Here is a 15,638-nt window from a genome sequence, read left to right on the forward strand (position 1 = left end):
CGTTGTTGTAAAAACCGAGGGTCCGAGAGGCTAGTAACTTGCTCAAGGTCCCACTTACACACCAGTGAGTCATAAATATAGGAATTAAGGCCAGATTTATGTAGCTGGGGGGTCCTGTGCACTCAACCACCAGGCACCCTCAGGAGGCTGTAGCATACGACCCGCTTGGCCCAGTTTCCTCCCATTTCAGACTTTCATTTGTGCAGCTCTTTACCATTTACAAACTAGTTTTACATAAAGTTCTTGTTAAAGCCTTAAAACAGTTCTGTAAAGTACATATTTTATAGGTGGAGGAAATGGACTCTTCGAGGAATGAGCTGCTAAAGGCCTCTTGAGCTACTATAGTTGACTGTGAGTTCCAGACTCTTAGTGGGCAACCAGCCTCATGGCCATTGAGTCGGCCATGTTGCTGACTGTCTAAGTGGCACGTGTCCTAATGGACCAATGTCTTTTTCTTTCTCCATCAGATATTATTTAGGATCCTCAGAGACGAAATGTTCATGAAAGGGATGCATTAGGAGTATCTGAACTAAGTTTTAAAATGCAATATAATTGCTTTTGCTAATTAAAGGACAGTTCTATACGAGCCTATATTCAAGGTCACCTTTTGAGGGATATCTTGAAAATCAACTTGCCAGGCATCATGTAGGATGATGATGATCTTATCAGCAGTGACCTTGCCTGAAGCGAAGTCGTTTCCGCCCAACTTCAGTCTGCTGCTGTGTCCCCTTGGCAAACATGCCCCTTTAAGCAATAAGAGGATCCTGGCCAGCTGGGCTTCAGCTGTGTATGTGTTTGGCTGTTTTAGCCCTCAGGCCGCTGTGCTTGCACGGAGACATTTACCAGCAAAGCCTTCTAGAAATAGGAAAGCACAGCTGAGCAGCCGTGTCCCAAACTACCGTCCTATTCAAGTGCCGAGTGACCCCGCAATGCTTTCGGGTGAAAACAAGTGGGGAGGTGAAGCGGGCGAGGGTGGGTGGCGGTGGCTGTGAGTGTGAGGAGGATGAACCCACGAGGGGCACAGTGACTGTTACTGAGCAGGAAGGATGACTGCGGGTGCCTTCAGCATGAGGAGAATTGTAGGATGTGGGGAGTGGGAGTCAAATGAGGTCCCCTGCTTTACGATCACTGTGGTCCTACTCACCTATAGGCATCTCGTGTCTTAAGGAACTGAAATCACCACACTCAAGGCCGGTGGTTGGAAGTTCTGTTCTCTCAGTTGGGTGGTGCTGTGTTTTCATTTCTGAAGTTACTGCAGAGGCTTGTCCTGTCTTCTTCCTTTGAGATCTTTTGGGCAGAATAACCAGGAAAATTTGCTGCTGCCACGCACACGTGTGAGCGGGAGAGCTCTTCAGAGGAGGTTGCTGGTTACAGTTCTTATGAAGAAATAGCACAAATCCTGTGTGTGAACACAATTTCACACCTCTTCAGCTGTGGCAGCCATCTACTAAGGAAGAGTGGAGTTCAGGTCCGGCCTGGGCTGCTTTGAAGGATAAAGCTCAGTATGACCCTGTGAAGAGCTGGCTGTCAGTGTGCTGTGTGGTCACTGCAACTGTTGGCATCGTTCGTAGATGAGCTCCTTAAAGGTCTCGGGACTTCTGTCGGTTGGAATTCCCTATTAACTGAAGATGTTCTGACTTTATTACGCTTTTGGAAAAACACAAGACGGGTAATGTTCCAAGAAAAATCAATTTCTTGAGTTCCAAAATCTTGTCTTCGTAATGTTCTCCTGTCTGGAATACAAGGTGCTCAGTTAATATCGAATCATGATAAGGAGAATCGATCTCCTTCATGATGCCTCTTCTTGTCCTTCCCCACGACTCTTCCATTTCTAGCCTGACTTAAGGACTCTGCCCAGAGGAAGTCTGGGTTTCGTTCTCTCATCCTTTTCCAAAGCATCATCTTTCTCTTTGTAGTTTTATATTTAGTTTGAGCTTTACGTAGATGTATGTGTGTATATGTGTACACACATGTATGCGTGTCTTTACTAGTTGCCTAGGGACCCTTCTTGCCCCTTTTTACCTCTTGCTATGGATTCTGGGAAGAATGATCAGAATAGGAGTCGAACTTTGAATGAAATATTCAACCTCCAGGGCTACCCCAGGAGAGGGGCGAGTCAGGCATGCGGTTTGATATAGTGGATGCTCTAATGGTGTATTTTGATGCTGAATTGTGGATGGGCACCCAGGCCTTCAAACAGAGAGCTGGAGTTTATTGTACTATGTGGTATTAATAGCAGCAACATTATATTACAGATGTTATCAGTTTGAAAAGTATTTTCATTCCATTTTTTTCATTTTAATATATGCAGAAGTATTCCAGGAATAAAATTGTATGGCACTGTTCCCAGTTAAGACCATCAGATTCTTTCCAGGGCTTTGTTTATTTTGATAAGGACTTGCTTTTTAACTGTTTAAAAACAGTTGGTTGTAACAGATTTCACAGAAGAGTCAGTAAGAGGACAGATTTCACAGAAGAGTCAGTATTGTGAACCGTGTTTAGCGAATAAGAAAACTTAGGCGGGCTTCTCTGGTGGCGCAGTGGTTGAGAGTCCGCCTGCCGATGCAGGGGACACGGGTTCGTGCCCCGGTCCGGGAGGATCCCACATGCCGCGGAGTGGCTGGGCCCGTGAGCCATGGCCGCTGAGCCTGCGCATCTGGAGCCTGTGCTCTGCAACGGGAGAGGCCACAACAGTGAGAGGCCCGCGTACCACAAAAAAAAAAAAAAAAAAAAAAAAAAGAGAGAGAGAGAAAACTTAGGCACCAGGAGATTCTGGAACTCTCAGGGCTGAAATTAGAAATCAGTGTCCCGGGAAGGTGAAGTTTGACAAGGTGGTTTTAGGTGGGGAGGGTGTAGGGGAAAGGATTAGAAGAACAGTACACCTTTGGGGCTGTCAGCAAGGTGAGTGGGGGGAAAGGAAAAAGACTTTGAGCATCACTGAGGACCCAGGTAAGGACAGAGATGCTGGGAAGAGCCAGTCAGCAGTGATTGTCTCCTGAAGTGGTTGCAGCTTGTGGACAGAAGTGGGCTCTGCAGTGGTGGATGGTCAGTGGGAATGACAGTTTCTCTAGGACTCAGTAGGACTCAGTGCAAGTCAGGGAAACGAGGAAGATGTTGAGCCACTTACCAATGTGGAAGAAAGAATGTTCTGGAGGTTGGTAGGTTAGGGTAAAGACAGAAGAACTTCTGAAGAGGAGTTGGCTCATCTTGTGACCTTGGAGAGTGAGCAACAGCTAAGCGGAAAGGTTAGGAGGAAGGACATGGGGAAATCCAAGCTTCAGTTCAGCTGGGAAGTAGGTGTCTCATGGAAAGGCTGAGGGTAGATGGGAGCTCTTGGCCATTCCTTAACCATTCCTCGTGTGACAGATGGAGGTCCCATGCCTTGTTCTGTCTTCTCCAGGGCTCTGGGCTGACCCTACCTCGAGAAAACACAACCCTCCAGCGCTGACCAGTGGGGCAGGGGTCCACTCATGCTCTGTTAATCCACCTCAAGATTGTGCTGACTTGTTGTCATCCCATCACACTGTGGCTTGCAGTCCATGAAAAACTCTGCTCTTGGGGCAGACTTCCCCTGTGCCGTCTTGGAGTTGACCAAATGCAGCACTGTATTCTTGTTCTTGGTCGATTTCATTGTGTCACTTTCACCTCCTCCTTCCATCTTGTAGGGTTATTTTATAGCTCTGGTTCCTCATCCAGCATGTTGACTGTTTCTCCCAATTTTGTCTCATCTTGAAGCTTAGGAAGGTTGCTTTTCATTCTTAAAGACTTTGCTGAAGATGCAGGACGTAACTAGGATTATCATGCCCTTGAATATGCCACTGTGTTCCTCTCTCGAAGCTGACCATGACCCGTATCAACAACCACTTTCTGGTGGGCCTTTTAACTACCTGTACATCACTTTAGAGGTAAGGTGTGTATCTTGCTGAGGCCAAGATGCACAGCAGACAAAGGAGCTTTCTTTTAAGCTATTGCTCTCGTAATCCTAGGAAACAAGTTTTTAGTGAACCCATTCTGCTTTCTGATAGTCACTTTGGGCATCAAGTGTGAAGTGTTGATTATACACAGGCTTTTGAAAGGGACTCAGGTGTTTTTAGTGGTCTGCAGTCAATGGCTCCAAAAAACTAGCTGCAATTTAGATTTTTATCCGAGGCAATGCCATTCTCAGGAAAGGTAGATGGGGAAAGAGATAAGAGTACTGTCTATCATGTAGTAAACTTTAAAGTCACTATCTTCAAATAATAACTGTCATGTGGATGAGGAATCCCAGGCAGCGAAGCTACAATGAGGCGTGAGTGGAGTTCCAGGGAGACACGTTTTCCTTAATACAAGGAAGAACTTTGCAGACCCTGCTCTGTCAAAGAGAAGCCCTTTGTCTGCCAGTCTCCATACATTCTTGCAATATTGTGGGGTGTAATTCATCTTGGAGCAAGAACCTGAATTCATTTAAAGCAGTGGGTTGCTCTCTCTTATCTCCTCACGTCTCTTGGGCCTTAAATTCCTCTTAAGCATGTTTGTTCTGCTCATTCTATTTGAAGGTCATTCTTCCTGATAGGGAAGATTAATTCAGAGTAGTGTTGGGTAATTTTCCTTTCTAACGATCATCAGTAAAAATGATGCCTGTTGTTCTCAAACTTTGGCGTGTATTAGCATCACCTGGGGAGCTTGTTCCATGTACAGATGCCCAGGCTTTACCCCTGAACCAGAAAGTATGAGGTGGAGGCTGCCCAGATCACAGCTGCAGGCCCAAGGCCCTTGATCGCAGGCTCACCCTGCCCACCCAGAGCCAATCTGGTCCAGCTGAGGCATCTCAGGACCTCAGCCCCCTGGTTGGACCATGTGCAGAGGCAGCTGAGTGCCTCAGGCTGCTTCCTGGTTCCCTGAGTGCAGCTCCTGGACTCCACCCTTGCATCTGTTTCAGCTGCTGTTTTCCCTACCCACCCTTCCCTGTGTGTGTCCTGGGCTGGACCTCTGCCCTGTTTCTATTATGATGCTGTCAGAGGGAGATTTTAAAAATGTGAATCTGATGATATCACCCCATACTTAAAAACACCCCCGTGACCTTCCGTTGCACTTTGGATAAAGACCAAAACCTCTCGCGTGACCCAGCAGGTTCTGCATAGCCTGGATCCTCCCTACCTGTTTTCCAGTCTCTTCTCACACTGTCTTGAACCTTTTGTCAGTCGTCCAACCACACTGGCTTTCTCAACTCTTCAAAAAAACTCTGCTGCCTCCGTCCCAGGAACTTGATATATGCTGTTCGCTTTACCTAAAGCCCTCTTAACCCCACCTACATATCCACTGGACTTCTGCTTGCCCTTCTCTAATCATCTCATCGTTAGAGAAGCCTTCCCCAGCCTTGGCTGGAGTCCCCCACTGTACATTCTTATGATGCCAAGGACATCTTCTTTTTAGCACTTATCACAGTTATATGATTAGTTGATTAATGTCAGCATCTCCCACAAAACTGTAAACTCTATGAGGGCAGGCAGACTCTTTATTCACCATTAATATCTCTAGAACCTAGCAGAGTACCAGAGGAGGTACTCAATAGATATTTTTTGAACGAAGGAGTGGGAGCTAGTTCTTGGAACCATGGACAATACCATCATCCATCCGACAACAGGCTTCACCATGTCTGGGGACCTTCTGTAACATCCCGACTGCTATCATCTCACCCACTAGATGTTAATAGCCTGATTTGAACTTGAATTTCCTGCATCCACTTCAATACTGTGATTTGAACTAAGGTCACTTCCCCTGGCCAGCACCACATCCCAGTTATTCCTCAAATTCTGGTCCTACCTGTTTGTAGCTAGTTCCCTTCCCTCTGCTACCTTTACACTGAGGTCCCGGATGTGCCGAGGCTGAGGCCAGGTTAGGTGTGACATATGGTATAGCCTTTTGTTTCTTCTATTAGATTTTTCTAGGTAAATGGAGTAAGAGAATGTAAAAGTATTGTCTATCGTGTAGTAAGCTTTAAAGGCATTATCTTCAAATAATGTAATAACTGTCATGTGGACAAGGAATCCCAGGCAGCGAAGCTACAATGAGGAGTGAGTGGAGTTCCAGGGAGACATGTTTTCCTTAATACAAGGAAGAACTCTGCAGACTCTGCTCTGTCAGCGAGAAGCCCTAACTAAAAAGAAAATAAGAAAATTCCCTCATTTTCTGTAAGACAGTGATGAGTTCCTTCCAGTCCCAAATTGGTGGTACTGAGAAAAGGCACTTCTCATTACCTTGTCTTAACTTCCTTCTGGTTTTTCTTTTGACATTTTGTTAGGGGCTGTGACGTCTCAGGCTGTACCTGTCAATTCTCATTCTCTTCCCCACCATGGTCCCCTAGGATTTACTAAGTCCCCGTCCTCCCATTGTTTGTACTGACACATGACTCATCATGCCTGGTGCACCCTGCGTAGCATCCGGTTCTATCCGAACAGGTTGCTGCTTTTTTCTCAGATTTCAGCCTTAAGCTCTGGAATCGGCTGGGCTGGTGGCCTGCCGAGCGATTCTGGTGGCCACTTTAGTCAGCTGGAGAGACCGCCTGGCTGGGGACAGGAGGGGAGTCAAAATCCCGCTCTCGGTGCCTTCTCTGCCGACGTGGGCCACAACGCTCTGTGATGGGACACACCGCGAGTGTCAGCCCCCATCAGTTCCTCTCCCAGCCGCCCCAGATCAGCTCAGGGTGGCTTTGGTCCTTGCTGTTGCAACTACCGACTCCAGAAAGGACTGAGGGTTGGGAGCCCAATTTTCCGAGTAGTTAGAATCATAGCATTTCATTGCTGGAAAACATCTTAGAGATAACCCATCCATTCTCATCTACACCTGACGACAGCGATACTCAGAGAAGGTGAACTGTTGGTGCACAGCTGCACGGTTAGTGCCAGAGCCCCCCACCCAGCGCTCCCTCTGCACTTGGAAGTACCTGTTTGTTTTCCGACGGTGTTCCCTCTTGGTCAGGAGAACGGGAAGTGAGTGGGAAAGCTCATTCTAAAACTCCAGTCTAGTTAGCAGGGTTATTAGAGAAGACATAGAATTTAAGATTTAGCATTTAGTGTAAATGTTTGGAAATGGGAATTCACGGAGGTAAGAATGTGAGTATATTTGTCTTATGAATGACAGTAATATGACAGAAATAGTCTAGGATAGGAAATTGTAAAGCTGCCTCTCTCCATTGAGATGATTGACTTTGACCCTGGTTTCAAGGGAGAGGCATAATCTTCAACTAGGAGAACTGTCTGTGCAGTTCATTTTAAGTACCCCAGTTTTCTCATGAAATATTGGAGGTTTGCGCAGCCCGAGTTGAGTGCTGAGGAGGGGGAAATGGGTGGAGGAGAAGGGATGGGAATGTGATGCTCTCTGAATGGACTGGGCTCCCCAGATACAGCAGGTGCTCACTGGGGCGCACATGGCAGAAATCACCGGCCCCTGTCCTGCCACATTACACAGCAGCCCACTGGCAGCACAGACAGGAAGCAGTCGCTTGTGTGCTGGTTCAGGCTTGGCCCCTGTTGACTTGTTTCCTCCCGTGTCTGCGTGAAGTTCAGCACCGTGTCCAAGGTGTGCCCTGTTGCGAGCGGTTCTTAGGAAAGCAGCCCTTCATTCACACCCACAGACGTCTAACCAGAGTGTTTACCAAAGGGGGCTCGTTAATAGCAACCACTGAGTTTCCACGTGTATCTTTCCCTGGGCTTTTCTAAAGCTGTCTGCCCACTCTGCTCTCCCCACTCAAACTTCTTCATTAAGAGACTTCTCCCTGTTCTCCTGGAGTCAGTTCCTTTTCCTATGGTGCCTTTTTTTCTAACCATCTGTCTCTTTATTCCTCTCTTATTATGACCCCAAGTGTTCAGAGTTCAAGTAGGCAGACATGAAATTTAGCTTCTCAGTCATTTGAAAGCCTGGATACTCTTAGAGCCCATGACTCCTTACAAATCATTTTAGGAAATGCATGGCCCTGCTTCCTTTTCCCCATATCCGTTATTGAACTTCAGAAGCTGTGGTCCAACTCAAAGGAGAGAGCTTGCTTTCCTCATATCCACGGTTTAGATAAATGGTTGTCTCCATTTTTTGCCTGATGCAAAGACCACTTAAGACGTGTGAACCACTTCTCCCCCAAGTAGCATCAATTTTTGAGCATCTCCTGGGAATGTTGCCTCCTGTACTTCTATGTTTTGGGGTCTATAGAATGGAAAGCGGATGGCTCAATCTCCAAGTAGCCTAAGCTGAAGGAACACCACCCTAGAAGGAGATCTTACAAAATTCACACTGATATTGGTGTCCTGTGGTTCATGTCTATCTTTAGAGCTTTTTGAAAAACACAGGGACATACTTTGAACATTTTTAAGTTACTTGTTTTATATCTGTTAGTCTTACTTTCCCCACCTGCATGTATAAGCTTTTGCACGGCAAGAAATGTCTTTTGTTACTTATCTATCCCTTAGGCCATTGCACTGCCATGTAGGCGTACAGAAGCTGTTCGTCACCATAAAGATGGATGGTTTGCTGACTCACCAGAATAGCATGTAAAAACTGCCCCCCCCACCCCAAAAGCCCTGTTAAGGTGGCAGTAATGACGATTGGTACTCTGTAGGTGAAAAAGGGATAGCTAAATAAGAACCTTGCCCTCAACTTTAGTGCGTTGGGAGAGAAAGTGCAAAGTGTATATGGGCCCCTGGACTTCTGGTGTCTTTTTTTTTTTTTAATTAAAAACATTTTTTAAGCTTTTATACAATATTTAAAGGTTACTTTCCATTTCCAGTTAGTACAGAATATTAGCTGTATTCCCCTTGTGATACAAAACATCCTTGAGCCTGTCTTACACCCAGTAGTTTGTGCCTCTCTGGTGTCTTTTTAAAATTTGTCCAACAGACATTGCCTTAGTTGGAACAAATGCTGAAGGGATTCTTTTTGTCAAGTGACTGGCTCCTCTTTATTTAACCTGAGCTCTTGGTAGCTAGATTTGGTCTACAGTTTCTTGTGGAATTGTACAGCTGTAGGTCTGAGGTGTCCAGTCACTAGCCTGACCTCGGAAGCCTGGTGGCGGTTCCTATCACGGGTTCCCAGTTAGACTGGAGACTGTTTTCTCCTCAGTGTCGTCCCCAGTGCCTCCAGGAGCTCTGCCCTGCCCTAGGTCTTCTGCTTCTTCCTCTTCTCTCGCATTAAGTCATTGTGATTAGTCACATCCTGCTGTGAGCACAGCAGCCCATTGTATAGGGAAGACCTGATCTTCTCTCTCAAGTTTATGTTACAGGTCATACTTGATTATGACTTCCCTTTAAACTCCCCCCTCCCCTTTGTTAGGTGAAAGGAGAGAAGTTTGGGGAGAAATAGGGGTGGAGTCCTATTAAAACGCCCCTGTGCTGTTTAGTATTTCAGGTTTCCCAAGCACAAAAGAGTATGTGCCCATAAAAAACCCAACACCCAGGGTTTTGTTTCTAAATTGTCATATCTATATAAAAACTCCTGTCAATGCTTTGAATTTCTAGAATATAGTAATAAAAGTAATACTGTTGCTGTTTCCGAAGATTGCCATGGGAAAATAACGAATTATCGTTTTTAAAGCACCCTAAGACGATTTCAAGTTCAATGGCAGTTTTCTTGTCTTTTGGGAATGTCTGTGAAATAGAGTTCAGTTATTTTCTGAAAACTTGTGGGTGCTCATAGGTAATCTCTGGTCACCCAGGATGTAGTATCAAGGCGATGATTGGCACCTCAAGCCTCTGAGACCCAAAAAATCAAGGATATTCTTGTTTATGTTGGAGTGGAAGGACAGGGTACTTCCCTCCATGTTTCTGCAGACTCAAAAGGACGAAACATTCAGTACAACTCTGCATGGGGTATAGGAAAGGGATATGTTCTATTAGCGCTGTGGGGCCTGAGGTTGATGAAGACGGTTTCTTGTTTGTTAATGGTTAATTAGTAGGTTTGTCTCAGAGCTAGGCCCTATACTCACTCTTCCCTATTAGTAACCTTAGGATTGACCGGCGGTGCCTAAAAACACCTGTCACCTGCTGTGACTCATCCAAGTTCAGAGTGAATCTCAGAAGTCTCAGGTTTCTTCAGGAAGTTGAGTTCAGAAATCGTTTATGAGATCAGGTTAAGGTGACTTTTCTCTATTGTAAGCATTAATAATTGTCCACAACAAAGCAAATATGATGTAATCATATATTTATGATAGGATTACATTTTCTTAGTGATTGGACGTTTTATTGCTATTTTATAGCCTTTTTTTTTTCTTTTCCCCCCACTAAAAGTTTGAAAAAAGTTGAAGCATACAGTATTAGAAAACACACTAAACAGATTAGGATTTCTTGGTCTGGGAGAAGCTTAAGACTAAGAAGGAACACGATTCAGGTTAAATGATTGTAAAGGGTATCAAAGTGACCGGTGCAGATATGGTCTCCAAATGGCAGACTTCAAAACTACAGGAAGCTTTCTAAAAATGGCCCTTTGCTAGAAATAAGAGGTTATGGGCTGGAAACATAAATACAGAATGAAGGCTCAGTAAAGTAGATGCTTTAACAGTGGTGAACATTTATTGGGTTCTTTCCATGTGCTAAGCTCTTTCCTACATTACCTCATTTAATCTTCAAAACAAATTTAAGAGGGAGCTCTTCTTATTTATTCCCATTATACACATTAGGCACCTTGAAGTTAGATAGGTTATGTAATTCGTCCAGTATCACACAGGCCAGACGTTGGGGAGCTGGGATTGTTGAGGCCTCATTCACAGGGTATTAGAGAAGCCCTGGGGTGCTTGGAGACCAGTATTATTATTATTTTTTAAAGAAGCCCTGTATGGCAGTTCTTGTGTTTTATTTTTCTTTAGTAACTCTCTCTCCTTAAGTAGGTCATTATCATAGAATCTTAGGACAGTGAACTTGGAAGAGAGATTGGCTGGCCTGCAGCCTGTCCTCTGAGAAAGAAAAAAAAAAAAAGAGAGAGATCGAGATCTTCTCACTTGTTTAGGGCTAGTGAGAAGTTCTTTTTGCTAATCTTGGATATCTTCAGGAAGGACCTCCACTCAAAGGAAAGCTATCCTTTGATAGACTGTTCTAGTATATATTCCAGCAGTCAGGAAGTTTATGTCAAAGCTAAAACGTCACCAATAACAAGTTCTTTTGTAGCCTAAGGGGAAGTTAGAGAAGGACTAATTACTACTTCATTATAAAATTCTATTATTCACTCCAGCCACCCTGGGAGGTTCATGCAATGATTATTTATTGAGCACCTACTATGAGCCAGGCATTATACTGAATTGTGCTGAGTCTGATCTTGGAAATCTTTGAGACTTAACACGAGACAACCCAACCACCCTGGATAGTTTAGAGTCAGATTTTTAATTTTTTTGAATAATGATAATTAGCCACTTGCTGTATGTTATTTAATCCTTACGACACGCTCTGAGATAGTATCCCATTTTACAGATGAGGAAATTAAAGCTCAGCAACATTAAGAAACACCCCATGAAACACAGTAGGGCCTTGGCCACGTGATATGAGCTCCTAGAGAGAATAATAATCATTTTCGTATAGTACTTTACAAAAGGCTTTTACTTGTATTATTTCACCTAGTTCTGTAAACAAAAATGATAGTAGTTATAATTATACTCACTTTACAGATAGCAATAATCATATCTATTTATTATATACTCAGTATGTGCCGAGAGTGTCAGATAACTTAGAAGTTAGGCCTTAGAAGAACTCGGCCTTAAAGAAGGCCTAGTTCATGTAATGCTCACAAGAGCCCTAATAAGTGTCATGATTCCCATTTTACAGATGAGCCATTGAGGCCCCCAAAGTTTAAGTGACTTGCTCAGCAAAGTGGGGAGCTGTGATTCAAGCCTAGGCTTGTCTGTCCAGCTAGCACACGTGAGCACTTTGCTATGTTCACTTTACCATGTTACGCTGCTTCATTTTTCAGATGAGGAAACTGAGGTTCAGAGAGTTAGCTAATACAGCTGAGGTCATCCAGCTCACAGATAGAGAGCTGGGACTCCAACTCAGATCCTCTCATCAGAAAGCCCCCTTCTTTCCCCCTGTACTGGCCTGCCTCTCAGCTTAAGGAGAAATGAAAGGCTGTATCTTACATCCAAGCTAAGTTCCTTGATTCCTTCGTGATATTTCTAAATGTCAGTGATTTTAGTCATTCTTTAGATTTCTTTGTATTTTTCCCCCACTTGCAGGCAGAGAGCCCAATACTGCTGGCAACATGTTATAGTAGAGGGATGGAGATAGAGGTTAGACTGCTTGCTCAGGGAGTCATCTGGTGATGTTAGATTAGAACTCAAATCCAAATTTGAGTCCCGTGTGCCCTGCTCATTTTGCTATGTGGTTCTTGTCCTTTTTGTCTATTGAAAATAGTGCTTGAGAGAAGGCCTTATTACTTTTGTGAGATTGCTTTCTGGTGCTGTAAGGAATGCATCTTTTTCCATCTGAAGATCATTTACCGTTTATCTGAATAGTGAATTACATTAATGGTTAAAGCAAGGAAGTATGGCTATATCAGATATATAACAAGGACCACTCACTCAGATTTGAAATGTTGCCGATCTATACAATGTCAGCCTTGAACATTTTAAAGCACAAAAGTTCATTACTTTAATGATCAAGCATCCTTTACATTTCCGAAGGAAAATTTTCTGTTAACCATTTACAGTGCTATACTTTTATTCAAATTGCAAACTCAGGTAAATAGTCCTTAAAATTGAGTTGGATGAAATTTTCCTATACATCTGTTGATACAGTAACCTTAGATAAATGTCCAGATGTATTTAATTATTTTGACTCAAGGAAAGTATGTCCTATTTAGATAGTCTTTAAATAAAATATTTCTGAATGGAGCAAATAAACAAGAAATAGCTGAAACTAAATGGCTTTGTACAGAAAAACTGAGAGGCTTTAAAGAGGCATCATCTCAGGAAAACGCATGTTTTGTTACACGCACTTTTATTTGTAGCAATAAACCTGAATTGACTTAAATATATTTATAGTTTTTAAAAATTGAGCTTTTCCTTTTCAGAGGCTCATAGGTGATATAGGAATAATTTAAAATCAGACCTATTCCAAATGTATTTACTCCAGTTCAGATGTGTTTTAACCATGGAACTATCCTCGTGTCACCAAGAGTTTTTCTAAAAGACAAGAATTAATACTTACTGAGTGCTTCCCATGCTAGCCCTCTCCACATAGTTTTCTCATGCAATTCCCACATCCCTGTGATTCGTATATTATTACTCCCCCACCCCCTTTTACAGATTAGGAAACTGAGGTTCAGAGTCACTGAGTAATTAACCCAAGATCGCACAGCTAGAAAATAGAAGTCTCAGAACTTGAACCTAATTCTGCACATTCCAAAGTCCATGGCTATTCTAATATACAAAGCTGTCTTGAGAACAGCCTGGTATATGAGAGTGTTTAAAATTTTTAAAATGTGAAGTTAGAAAAAAAAAATGATAAGAGAAATTTGCTTATGATTCTGTTTATACCTCCAAGAAACTCCATAAAGATAAATCAAAAGATATTGCTAATTCTCAGCAGGTCACTCTAACCAGTTGGTAGCCCATTATTTTTATCGTTATAGTGACTGTAGGTAACACTAGGCCACATTCCAAACATGTGACATCTTTGAAACAGATTCCAATAGGATTGAAGACATTTCCCTGTTGTGTTTTGGATCATTTTCTTACTGTCAGAAGCTCATGTGCTTAACATTGAAACTGGATGGTGATGAAGCTTTTCAGTTCTTAGTTGGCTTTGAAATTAAGTTTTGTTTTTTCTTAAAGGTTATTTTCTGGTGTAGCTTTAGCATGAGAATAACATAACTGGCTCCCCTCTTTCCTCTTCTCCTTACATGCTGCCCCTTCTGTGCTCATCTCTACCCCAGCCTCCTAAACCCCAGACTGGAAAGGGCACCCCCTCGATATGCCTGGAAAGAAAGCGAACCATGCTAAAATCATGGAATCATTTACAAACCAAAAAGCACAGCTGAAAGATAGTGGCTGGATGTGTAGCAGTAAAAGGCACAGTCTACCTGCTCTTTAATCAAATAAATCGTTCCCAAATTTTCTGACTTTTTAAAAAAGAGATAAGTAATACCTATTCATTGGAGTAATATTAAAAAACATACAGGAAATACAGAAAATAAACAAAATGGAATTCAACTTTGTGACGATAACCAAAGCAGATTGTTTTCTTAAATGACAGGCTTTCCAAATAGAAATATTTACGTGTGAGAGAGACAAATAGTCCTTACACACGATCCATTTTGTTACTTTCATAAAGACGCGAAGTCTAGAAAGCTCTGTGCCCTAGGGGGCCTGCAAGGGTGGAGTTGTGGGAAATAGACCGTCCTTGTATATTCTGATTTTCCCCTGCTTTATCCTTTCTGAGTCTGGGGTTGTGTGTTCGAAGGCCACAGCGGCTGGTGTGCTAAAGATGTTTCTTCTTTGCCCAGATCCCAGGCAGACGCAGTCTTCCCCGCCGTGGTCCTACGACCAGTCCTACCCCTCGTACCTGAGCCAGATGACGCCCCCGTCCATTCACTCCACCACCCCGCTGTCCTCCACCCGGGGCACCGGGCTGCCTGCCATCACCGACGTGCCCAGGCGCATTTCAGGTAAAGACCACACTTGAACTCAAAACCCACTCCGGTGCAGGGGTGGGGTTGGGACTGCGGGATGAGCCCAGCTGTCTCAGCTACACTCACAGTAACTCTCCATCAGAGGCATGTGGACAAGGGTCTGACAGCTGCAAACCAGGTCTTCTGAATTATGGGGCTGCTGAGTGCTTGAACTTAAACTGAAGTCGAGAGACTGAAAGTCCACCAGAGATGGCATCCTTGTCTAAGATGACACTCAGTGCCCTCCCAGTTTCAGTCCCACTGAATTGCATGCCCTTTGGTTGGCTCTGTCTCCTAACTGGGGCCTTCTCCTGAGGGTCTTGTACCAGGCCTTCCTCTGCTTGTGTTCCTTTCTGTTCCTAACATCTGCCTGAAAGCCAAATTACAGCCTGAGGGCACAGCCCTCCGTTTCTAGAGGCTCTTAAATCCCAGGAGTCCCAGGTAGCCAGTTCTGAGAGAGAGCGCCTGCAAACTTCAGATCCTTGCCAGACATGTGTCACTCCAAGTGCAGGGGGGCTGTAAGAGTCTTAAAAGGCCACGTATGGCCTCTGAGCGGCCAGCTCAAGACCGAGGCAGCCTCTCCACGAATCACACAGCTCACTGCTGTTGCTGTCAACGTGGCAGCCCCGGGGCTCACACACCCCCTCTTCCAAAGGCACCACAAAATTCTGTGACTCATGGTGGCAGCGTGTGTGATCAACATCCTGGCTGCCCCTCTCTCTCATGGAGAATTCATCCCAGGGAGCCAGAGAGTATCCACGAAGATGTCAGACTGACAAGTGGAGGAAAGTTAAAGGCTCTTGGCCAACCATATGAGTCCTGTGAATAAGAAAAAAAAATCTGTCATCCACCCCTTGACATCCAGACTGCAGCCCTGCCCCCATCAGTACAGAAGCAGCCCCCCAGAGACACACACAGTTGGATCCTCTATTTGTCAGACACTCTTCTCAGCGTTCGGGCGCCATGCACCTGTTTGACTCCTGGCCAGGTTAATGCCTTTCTTTCTTTGTCTTTGTGTTTCT

The 15,638-nt window shown here is 44.2% G+C and overlaps 1 protein-coding gene across 5 annotated transcripts in view; it reads left to right on the top strand.

Annotated features, from left to right (window-relative positions):
- RUNX2 (RUNX family transcription factor 2) overlaps positions 1-15,638 on the top strand; it is a 313,937-nt gene that overhangs the window by 162,644 nt on the left and 135,655 nt on the right. For 3 of the 5 annotated variants that reach the window (XM_060163020.1, XM_060163021.1, XM_060163022.1), the window contains one exon: positions 14,452-14,613. The exons of the other annotated variants lie outside the window; for them this stretch is intronic. In XM_060163020.1, coding sequence (XP_060019003.1) covers positions 14,452-14,613 — 162 coding nt within the window. The remainder of the gene's footprint in view (positions 1-14,451; positions 14,614-15,638) is intronic. 5 annotated transcript variants of the gene reach the window in all.

This window comes from Lagenorhynchus albirostris, chromosome 10 (assembly GCF_949774975.1).
Source record: "Lagenorhynchus albirostris chromosome 10, mLagAlb1.1, whole genome shotgun sequence".
In the NCBI taxonomy this organism is placed as follows: Eukaryota; Metazoa; Chordata; class Mammalia; order Artiodactyla; family Delphinidae; genus Lagenorhynchus; species Lagenorhynchus albirostris.